This window comes from Hevea brasiliensis, chromosome 1 (assembly GCF_030052815.1).
Source record: "Hevea brasiliensis isolate MT/VB/25A 57/8 chromosome 1, ASM3005281v1, whole genome shotgun sequence".
NCBI lineage: Eukaryota > Viridiplantae > Streptophyta > Magnoliopsida > Malpighiales > Euphorbiaceae > Hevea > Hevea brasiliensis.
The window spans coordinates 107,307,148-107,318,301 of record NC_079493.1 but is presented as its reverse complement, the minus strand read 5'-3'; the positions used below and the strand labels follow the sequence as shown (position 1 = coordinate 107,318,301).

The 11,154-nt window shown below is 32.2% G+C and overlaps 2 protein-coding genes across 2 annotated transcripts; one reads left to right on the top strand and one right to left on the bottom strand.

The window, feature by feature from the left end:
* Nucleotides 1-1,552: 1,552 nt before the first annotated feature.
* Nucleotides 1,553-5,823, top strand: LOC110648851 (protein EARLY-RESPONSIVE TO DEHYDRATION 7, chloroplastic). Its single transcript, XM_021803214.2, has 4 exons — nucleotides 1,553-2,517; nucleotides 3,248-3,414; nucleotides 4,866-4,950; nucleotides 5,423-5,823. The coding sequence occupies exons 1-4, from the start codon at nucleotides 1,625-1,627 to the stop codon at nucleotides 5,610-5,612; spliced, it is 1,335 nt and encodes a 444-aa protein (XP_021658906.2). The 5' UTR covers nucleotides 1,553-1,624; the 3' UTR covers nucleotides 5,613-5,823.
* Nucleotides 5,824-5,943: 120 nt separating this feature from the next.
* On the bottom strand, nucleotides 5,944-8,549 carry LOC110648849 (amino acid permease 4). Its single transcript, XM_021803213.2, has 8 exons — nucleotides 8,401-8,549; nucleotides 8,153-8,297; nucleotides 7,843-8,076; nucleotides 7,677-7,770; nucleotides 7,293-7,507; nucleotides 6,952-7,109; nucleotides 6,633-6,860; nucleotides 5,944-6,551 (listed from the first exon to the last, which is right to left on the bottom strand). The coding sequence occupies exons 1-8, from the start codon at nucleotides 8,446-8,448 to the stop codon at nucleotides 6,126-6,128; spliced, it is 1,548 nt and encodes a 515-aa protein (XP_021658905.2). The 5' UTR covers nucleotides 8,449-8,549; the 3' UTR covers nucleotides 5,944-6,125.
* Between the last annotated feature and the right edge of the window lie 2,605 nt (nucleotides 8,550-11,154).

Genomic DNA, 11,154 nt, shown 5'->3' with positions numbered 1-11,154 from the left:
TGATAGCTGTTTTATATTAAGTGTTTGATAAAATTATATTTAACTGTTGCTGTTAATATATGAAATGACTAATAAGGGTATATATCATATAATTTATTTTATTATTTAAATAAATATAAAATTATAAATTTATTACATTATATTATTTATTTTATTATTAAATTAAATATATAATTATTAAATTAAATATATTATATTATTTAAATAAATATATAATTATTAATCTTTTATATTATATCATTTATTTTATTATTGAAATAAGAAAATAATTATTTTTTAAGATAATTAAATAATTTTAAAAATATAGATAAAATAATAAAATAATAATTATTATTAATAGAAAATTTTATAATTAATTTTAAGTTTTTGAATATAAATAAATATTTTATATTTTATGTTATTAATAAAATATATTTTAACAAAGTTGAAATACATTAATTAAAATATTAAAATTATAAATAAAAAAATAAAAATATTAATAATATTAATTTTTAAGTTAAATAAAAAAGGATAATATGGTCAAAATAAAAAATAAAACCAGATCATTATCACCGATGAGAAACAATTTAAAAATAAATTAATACAAACCGCAAATTGATGGTATCATATCAGTTGTCCATCAGCTATCAGCTTTATTTTTTTAAACTTGTCAAACACCACAATTTACCTGTTTGAGTGTCTATCAGCTATCAGTTACACCCAACAGGTAAACTAAACACCCCCTAAATTAGTAACTTACTTTCTAATTAAAATTTAATTCTAAATCTTAATTCTATTTTCTTGAATTATTCAAGATCTTTTAAATATTTGTATCTCCAATATTTATTGTTAAATAGAAGAAAGTAAATAAAAATATTAAATTATGATCAGTGTAGTTTTCTTTAATAGAAAAAATTATTTTTTTGTTAATTAATATTTAAAATGTTTTAAATATTAAAAATATAAAATTATATACTTTAAAAATTATATTTTATAAAACAAACGACATATAAAAAATTAAAATTAATTTTTATGTATAATAATTTTTATATAACTTTTTGTACTAGTAATTATATAAACTTATCTTAAAATTAGAACATAAATTAAAAGCCATCTAATTTATATAAAAAAAAAAAATCTGGAAACTTCATGGTTCATGCCACTAGCGAGCAGATGGGGGTTACTAATAAAATCATGTTTGCATAGCGGAAAAGGAACGAAGAAAAATAATCAGGAGAAAATAATTTTAAAAAAATATTTTTTATTTAAATAAAAGAGAAAAATTATTATTTTTTCTTTAAGTTAAAAAAAATAAAAAAAAGTTTATATCTAAAGAAATTATATATCTACTTTTTATTTATTTTTAATAGTAATTGTCATTTTTCCTTCTTTGTTTATTCAAAGATGAAAATTACAATAATTTTTCTATTTTTTTATTTTCCATTCTCTCTTAAAATTTATCCAAATAAAGTGTAAAAGCGGGCGGATTAGCAACCCATTGCAAGGAAAACGGTTCTTGCGCGGCCACTCCTCCCGCTGCCACGTCATCTCATTGTTCAAATCCAACCGACACGGCTTCTTTTTTCTTCAATCTTAAGGAAATTGTCCAAATATTAATCCTTCTCTGCAAATCAACTTCACAAAAATGTCTTCTCCCAATTCTCTCTACCCAAAAGTCGATCTCTCAAACCCAGAAGCCATTTCTGCTACTTCAACTTCCTCTTCTTCTTTGTACCCTTCTATTGACATGGAAGACGAGGCCGAGAACCTCCTTCCTGAATACGACGCCGGTTTGCTGTCTGCGAACTCTCAACCTTATGAAGAACCTCTCATCACCATCCCAGGTGCATTCGTCCATCTGATTGAGAAAGACCGTAGCATTCAGCTCGCTTGTGGTGACCTCACAATCGTCTGTCTCAAACAGGGTGATACCGTAGTTGCTGTTCTTGCTCGTGTTGGAGATGATATTCAGTGGCCTTTGGCCAAAGATGAGGCATCTGTGAAACTCGATGAATCCCATTACTTCTTTAATCTTCGCGTTCCTGGAAATGAAAAAGGGGTGAATGAAGGTAAAGATGAGAGTGAGGTTGAAAATGAGGTGGAAATGGAGTTATTGAATTATGGAGTTACAATTGCGTCGAAAGGACAGGAGGCTTTATTGAAGGAATTCGATAATATATTGGAGTCTTATAGTTCTTTCACTGTGCAAGAAGTGAATGAGAGAGGGGACTGGGAGTTGATAGAATGGAAAACGGCGAGGGGGATATCGCCGGAGGAGTTAAAGACGAAGGAGAAGAAGAAAGAGTTGGAGGAGTGTTCGGCGGCATATTGGACTGTATTGGCTCCAAATGTAGAGGATTATAGTGGGTCTGTCTCGAGGATGATAGCAGCTGGGTCTGGGCAGCTGATTAAGGGGATATTGTGGTGTGGGGATGTGACTGTGGATAGATTGAAGTGGGGGAATGAGTTCTTGAAGAATAGGATGGGGGAGAGATCAGATACGGAGATTAGCCCAGCAGCAATGAGGAGAATCAAAAGGTTTGGTTTATTATTTTATTTTATTTTATTTTATTTTTATCCATTGTTGCTTTACTCATCTTAGTTTCCTTGACCTTATTTTGATTAGTATGTGGTTATTTTATAATATTAATTATGCTAAAGGTCAATATAATTTTGGTCATTTAATTTGAATTAGCCACAATTAGAAAATGCACCTTTAATTTTTGTATTTTGGTACTTCCACCTATTTTGAACAAAATCTCATGAGAAATTGATTTGTTATCTTAATCAAAGAAGTTATCTAAGTTAGAAAATTTTTGGCCATGAAATTGAGAATATAATTAAAGTCCTAACAGTTAATTGTGATTGTGAGAGCAATAAAATTGAAGTTAGGTAACCTAATTGCAACAAATTAAAGTTGATGAAAACGAAATAACTTCAAAATTGCGATCACAAAATTGTCATGGTTTTGTGATAGGGTGTGTCGCTTCCCTGTCCCATTAATTAGTATATGTGCCCTTTGTATTACCTAATTAACAACAGCCCATTTCCAGGGTTTTTGGCTATCTTATCTTGTAGGGAGATGGTGGGTTTAATGTCAACCTTCTTATATTAGCATAGGTATGTTGACAATTTCTAGTAGGTGGAAACTTCAGTAATTATATCATTGCAAGAGTGGACAATCTGGCTGCTGGCTTCAGGCATTTTTTAGTTCATACCATAGTATCAAGTAGTATTGTAATGCAATTTTGTCTTGGTATATTTCCAGGGTTAAGAGGTTAACAAGAATGTCCGAGGAAGTGGCCACTGGAATCCTTACAGGGGTTGTGAAAATCTCAGGATTCATTACAAGTTCAATTGTCAACTCTAAAGCTGGAAAGAAATTTTTTAGCCGGTTGCCTGGAGAAATTGTGCTTGCTTCTTTGGAAGGATTTAGTAAGACATTCATTCCAACTCTTTTATATCTTCCAATTTGAGAATTCAGTATTTCTCTGGATATATATTTTGCAACTAATCATCATTCTATTATAATTATCAACTCTTTGCTTCCTGTTTTCACTGGTATTGTAATGTTGTGGTGAACCTAATTCAGGCATCCCAGAGAGGATTCCTTCATCTCATACCTGTAGTTTGTGGATCGTTCACTTTGTGCCCATTTGTTTGTTATCTTCTAATTAGTGTACATGTGCTTTGTTAAATCTAGCGGCAGACTAGGCAAGATTGAACTAAGAGTTGCAACATTGAGGCTTTGTTTCGAAGAGGGAGGAAAATGTGCATGTGTGTGGCGGTGTGGGAGAGAGGGGGTGTAATTTTGAAAGGAAAATGGACCTGTGGAGCCCACATGGCAAGAAACAAAATTGTGGACCTCACAGCCCATTTTCCTCCCAAAACCCTCTCCCATTTTCCTTCCTCTCCCAAACATATAGTAAATGTTGTAATTTCTCATATCAATACATGTGTCTACATGCTTATAAAAATATGAAGAACTGCATAGGCATTGGTAATTCAATAGATTTTAAATTGTGGTAGAGACAGGGAAGCTAAAAAATATATAATAAGCAATGAAATGAATGCACAAGAACACATTTTTCTGAGAATCTGCAGAAGAAATTATACTTTGTAGTATAAAAGAGTGTGTAATGAACTTTTTGCTTGGTCTCTGTCATTGCATGAATCACTTGACTTGACTGACATGAATTCTTGTGTTTTCTAGTTTTGTCTATTATCTTGATCATTTTTCTGCTTGTTTATAGCAGCTAGCATACATTCAATCAATTTCTGAATTGTCTCATGTAAACCACTTCGTAAAATTTTAACATTTGCATAGCATTTTCCTTCCGTTTTCGTATGTTTCTTTCTGAGATTTTATAGATAGGCAAGCAGTTCATAACAGCTTTTAACCATGAATGGCAAAAGCCAGTGTTCTGAAATTTATAATTGTTTATGTGTGTGTTGCTTTTTTAATTGATTGTCATGCACCGACATGTAAGCCCTATTTCACATTGGAGATGTATTCACTTCTATAACTAAGTGGAATTGTGTAACTTTAGGAGCCATAATGTTTTTCTTCTTCTAGTTTTTATATCTTCTACTCTTTCTCAAATAGTATATGCGCCATTTTAATTTTATGGGAAGTTGAAATTTAGAATATCATTTATCAGTTACAAAAAGAATTTAAATTATGGAAGCATTTTAAAATGTTGAAAAATTCAAAACTAAAACGATGAAACTTTATCATTGGATTGGAAATTCCTTGATACAAAAGATGGGCAGGGAATGTAGAAGTTCCTTTTGGGGTATCTCCATTCTTACATTCCTTTTCCCCCAAAGGACTGTAGCTTTTTCTTACAATGTTGTTTCCTTTTATGTGCCTTGTGCTTGTGCAGACAAGGTCTGTGATGCTGTTGAGGTTGCTGGAAAGAATGTCATGTCGACGTCATCAGTTGTGACAACAGGCCTCGTCTCACAGAGGTATATCTCAATTCGACTCTATAGCATCTTCACCATTGTTAGTGTGTTCATTCAAAAATGGATATCATTTTGTTGGGCTAGTTGGAATTTAGCTTTATGGTGATTATGTTTGTCCGTAGTGGAACATCACCTTTCTGTGAAGTTGCTAGTGATTTTGAGTCATGTCTTGTTCCACTAATTTGAGAATCTATCCCGCACTGGGGTATAGAGAGAACCTTACCTTAAATTTTACCCTGCTTTGTGACCTTTATTGGAATTCACATAAACAGCAATACAGCAGAGTCAGATAGGTTCACATCCAACCCAAAAACACGTTTTGGGAGGCCAAAACAAGGGGATTATATAGAGATATACACCAATCTCTGAGATTGATTTAAACTCATAATTCTAGGATAATATATCTTTTGAATTCAGTTGTCAACATTTGCATAATCGTTCGTAGTTGATTGTTTGATTGGATGATTTATTGTAGATATGGCGAACAGGCAGCGAAGGCAACAAATGAAGGACTAGATGCTGCAGGACATGCCTTTTGCACTGCTTGGACTGTTTTCAAGATAAGAAACGCTCTTAATCCAAAGAGTGTCTTCAAACCCACAACTCTTGCTAAGGCTGCTGCAGAGGCAAATTCTACTGAATTGAAGGCTAACAACAAGAAGTAAATGTTGCATAGCTTTTGTTGGGTACAAGGGACAGGAAATTCTGTGACACTTTTATCTTTGTTGTTTGAGTTTGTAAAGGTTTGTCTTTTTGGTAGTATGTGACAGAATATAAACAGGTCATCTTTATTTGTTGGATTGTCATTTATCTGATGGATTGTTCAATTAAAGGTTGACCTGCATCTTAAAGGAAGAAGTGAAATTCTAAGATAAATCTAGTTCACCATGAATCATAGATACATAAATACATGCTGTAAGACACAGCAATCATCGATTTGTATTCTTTAGCGTTAATTGCTTCAGCTAGCCTTTGTGGGTATATGCTAGAGAAAAGAAACCGAACGCAGAATCACTCGAGGAAGAAACTTGAAACTTGAAATAGCTCCTACAGATTAAATAAGCAGTTGCCTCTTACTCGCACAACGGTAGCTGTACTAGCACAATAGTACCTATATATATGATTTTAGGCTATTTCCAGCTTTGTATTTCACCAATTCACAGCTCTTTCCCTCCCTCTCAATAACTAGTTTTAAATGGCTTGTAAGTCTTGAGATCAAGAACAACCCCAGCCACAGAGCCAACAGCGGCAGCTATGGTGATGAAGAGACAACTAACACTAAGAATCTGAAGGCCAAGCCACTGGCTAGTCCATCGTCCTATCTTCTTCTGAGAAATATACATCTCGATAGGGAAATATACAGTCAATGGCCAGAATCCCATGGCACCAAGTATTCCAACAACATCATTGAAGAAGGGCATAAGCATGGCTATGAGGGTTGTCACAACAACAAATATGCTTCTCCACACTATCCGGAACAAGTTCACCTGGTAGACGCCGAAAAAGGGGATTGGCATCTCGTATTCCGCAGTCACAAAGTCGTTCTTTGGCCATCTATGAGCACTCCATTTTTCCACAAATGCAAACAATGGCTGGCAGTATACCTACAAATTCAAACTCAAGATTTCATCAGTCCTGGAGATGCTAAACTAGAGTTTAATACAATTGATGCATGAGATTTATACCTGGTATGCACCAACTAGGTGCACGATGATCGCAATATTGGCAATGTCTAGCAACCAGTAAGGGTTATAAAATCCAAAACCTGTCAATAGATTTCCAGGTGCATTATCACCAAAAGCTGCATATCCCATGCATCCGCAGAGCAAGTAGAAAAATGTAGTCACTGCAATACTAAAAGAAGTTGCCTTCTTCATGGTTTTGTATTCTGCAGGAGGAGATCCTATTGTGTCCTGTGAATGCAAAAGCAATTGTCCGTATATAACTCTGTTAAGTTATCGAATCACTGAATTTCAGCAAGATGTTAAGTTTTTAACAAATTACCTGAATTTCGATGAGGATTACAGAGTAAGAATATGCGAAGGCAATAGCTCCAAGAGCTTGCAAACTTCTCCATAGCTTCTGGGTATAAGAGACTAACCCAGCATGGGTTACTGTCCCAATACTGATACCAGTGAGGCTTCCCTTGAAGGCTGCGTTTTCTGTAAAAAGAAAGCAAGAAAAGAGCAGTAGTATTTTGCTCAGGCACAACCCATAAGTGCTTTTTTTCTTCAATCAAGAAGAGGATGAGATAACGGAAACAGTCTATCCGCAAAGCATATAAAAATGCGTACGTTAACCTTCTCCATAATCCACAAGTGTGGAGCGGTTCGTGCATAATTTACCTGCAACTTTGCCAATGCCAAGGCCCAGACCAACAGCAGAGTATGTGAAAGACATAATAGCTGCAACAATAGAGAGCCACCATATTTGATCAAAGTCTGGAATCTGTGATAACACCACCTCTGTGATTCCAAATGTTATCATGTATCCGTTGCTTGACATGTGGCATGGATCTTTCCCTCCACTTGCATGGAAACAATTTGATCTCTTTATTGCCCTAAAATGCGGAAAAACATATATATTAAAGTAACGTTTTTGCTTCTGTAAACATTCAAATCTTGGAAAAATCCAACAATGAATTGTTGAATTTTAATTTTCAACTAAAATCATGGTTTATTGAGTTAATTTGGTGCTATTAAACGTTAATTTAACATAAACAAACTCACATCATACTAACTGAAGCTGCGATAGTATATCCAATTGCAACGCCAAACAAATTCAGATATTGAATCAATCCACAGAAGAAGACCTTTCGTCCCCCTGCAGGCCTCACATCATCATATGGTTAATTAATTATTAAAAAAAAGATAGAAAATATGTTAATATTATTACCTAAATTAGCCTTGATAGCATCCATGTATGTATAATTTCTCTGTCCCTTGACAGGGTCATCAGCCCTGTAACACTGCGCTAATAGATTGGAAGCATAGAGATTGACAATGGCAAAGAGAACCATAACAACTGGTCCAGCAACCCAGCCCAGTTGCCCCATGGCCCATGCCAATGATAGGACTCCGGACCCTATAACTGCTGTAATTATATGGGATGATGCTGTCCAAAATGTTCCTGCACCCGTCAATCATATATAAGATTATTCAATAACTGTCTTTTCCGAGTAAATTATGAGCTTTGAGTTAATTACCTGTTCTCTTCAAGCGGCCATCATCATCAAAGCACTTGGAGTAGTTGGCTTGAGGGTTTATTACTGATTCAACTTCAGTGTCATTACGAGTTTTAGGTTGGACTTCAACTTGTAAATAGTGCCTGATATCATGCCTTTCTTCTATCTGAAACATTGACCACCAAAACTTTAAAAAGAATAAGAAGAACAAGAAGAAAATTGAAAGGAGGAAGAAATATGAAAGCTGTATATATGAGGCTGATCTTTACAGCTCCATGGTGGATTCTGCCCGGAAGTGTTCGACTTCTTGGCAACATAGCTCTGAAATGGTAGAAGGGTGTGTGTGTTTGTTTGTTTTTTTTTTTTTTTTTTTCCCTTGAAAAAGAGAGCTAAGCTAAGGAGAAATAATGTCAAAAAGATGGTGAGATAGACACTCACAATAATGGAGAGTTGGGCTTTTTATAGGGAAGAGACTTGAAAAAGAGAAATAATTGGTAGCATTCTGCAACTCACAGTAAGCAATCATGTAACACGCCCTAAATGGTTAAATATATTTTTTTAATAATATTTAAAATGATGATTTACAAAAAAAATATTCAAACCACAATTTCAAACATTCCCTAAATATTATTTTTCAAAAATCAAGAGTTGAGTCTTATTTATTATAATTTGAGATTATATATATATATATATATATATATATATATATATATATATATATATATAAGTGCAAAATTTCTATATCGAAAAAAAAAAAAAGGTTAAGTAAAAGATATGTAAGTAAAAAGGGCTAATTATTAGACACACTGAAAGTACTAAAAAATAGTACTTTCTCTCACAGAGAAAAGTGAGCTGTCCTTATAATATGAAGAGTGAATCTCACATAATTGTAAGAGATGATACACCGATATACCTAATAATTTCTTATAAAAATGACTCATTAATTCATAGCTTTAAGGTTTTGAGTTGGATAAATAAGTGCATTTTTAAGAGGACCTATCAAAAAATATTATCCCAACCAAAGTGATTTATATGCCTTATCTTATTTGGCTAATAAAAAGAATTTTAATCTTTTAACTTTAAAATAAAGGTTAATATTTATTAAAAAGTTTTTTATTAGATTGAATTAAAATTTCAAATAATATTGTTATTTCGAATTTATATTTACCTTAAATTTAATTGAAATTTAAATTCATATTTCTTTTAACAAAATACTTCATGTAAATTAAAACACATTATTGAAAATAATTTTTCTATGGAAGAGACCTTTTTTTCAGATATTGCATAGAAAATTGAATTTTATGTGCAATAAAGGAGTTTAATTATTAAGACTCTGTTTGCTAAAGAATTTCATGATTAAAAAAGCATTTAAAAAAAACGTTTTAAATATGGTTAGAAAAATAGTTAAAAAATAGTTTTATTATTTTAGTAATTTTATAATTAAAATATATTAAAGTTTTTACTTTTAGTTAATATATTTTATTTTTTTAATAACAACTATAATAATAATGTTAATTTTTTTAGAATAAATAGATTCAAAATTATTAAAACTTCAGGAACATGAGTTTATGGCACGTGGAGCCAATGGGATCAGAGGAAGCAATACTAAGGCCTACTAAAAAATTTAGGCCCAAACTTTAGAATAAATAAATATTTAAATTATTTTAATTTATGAATTTTTTCAAATTATAAATTATAATATTAAATTTAAATCAATTTATGATTATAATTTTTATTTAAAAATTATTTTTAAAATTTAATTAATTTATTTAATATTTAAGTTAAAATTCAAATTAATCAAAACAAATAAACAGATTAATTTCATAGGAACTAATCAAGTTAACCTCAATTAAAGATTTTTATGAATTATTTCACTTTTCAACCTTTAATCTTTTATTTGTTGCAAAAAAAACTCGCCTTCCACCTAAGCTGCACAGGGAAGGCCCAAAGCCTATCCCACTCTTATACACATCTACTTGACTCTATTTTGTAATTTCACATACATATCATTCATTATTAAAATTATTAAAATTTATGTTTAGATTTTCACTAATAAATTTAAATTTTAAATTAAATATTTTTAACGTAATATTAAATCTCTTGAGTAATTAAAATAATATAGAATTTAACCAACGAGTATAGCTTTTTGCTTTTTTTTAATTATCAAATATGCATTATAAGGCTGAAAGGGTATCTGAAAATACAATGGATAATAAAGAATCCAGGCAAACAACTAACCAATTACAAGGAAGCTGATTTGAAAAGTTCAGCTAAACTAAATGATGAGTTGCCTCATTTGCCTTACTTTTTACATGAGAGAAAACCAAAAGGTCAAAAAAAGAAGCTAAAGCTAAAATAGACTGCATTGCTGCTCAAATTTCCCATAGTATATGAGGCTGAGATTGCTGCAAACAAGAAACTATAGAAGATGAGTAAGAATCAATAACAACTAAGCAACAACCCATACTCTTTACTAATCTTACTGCACAAAGGACATTTTGGGCTTTTCCGATTAAAGAAGAGGCATACCTGATTTTTTTCGTTTGCCCATCTACCACTAGACTTGTTGAATTTCTTGCAATAACAGCAATAGAAGCAAAAGCATGATCAGATTTCCATGCTACATCACAATTAAATTTCAAAGCTCCCCTTTAGGTTGGATGCTAGATAGGGGGGAAGCTTGAATTTTTGCTTGAGTTACAGGATTGCCATTATTACATGAATGTAACAACACTTCATCAATAGACTTTAGAATTGCTCTAGCTCTCTTTAAGGGATCCGGGTCAACATGCTCAAAGGTGGCCTTGTTTCTAGTTTTCCAAATGAACCAACTAGTGATATCACTCATAGCAAGGACATCTTGATGAAAATTTCCCTCTATCACTTCCTTAATTAAAGAGTTCCACCACTAAGAGAAAGAACCAAATCCAATGGCCTAAGGCTTATAAGAGATGGGGCTTGCAAACTAAGTAGCTCTAGCATGAGGACACCAAAACAAACAATGGTCCATTAATTTTGTATCA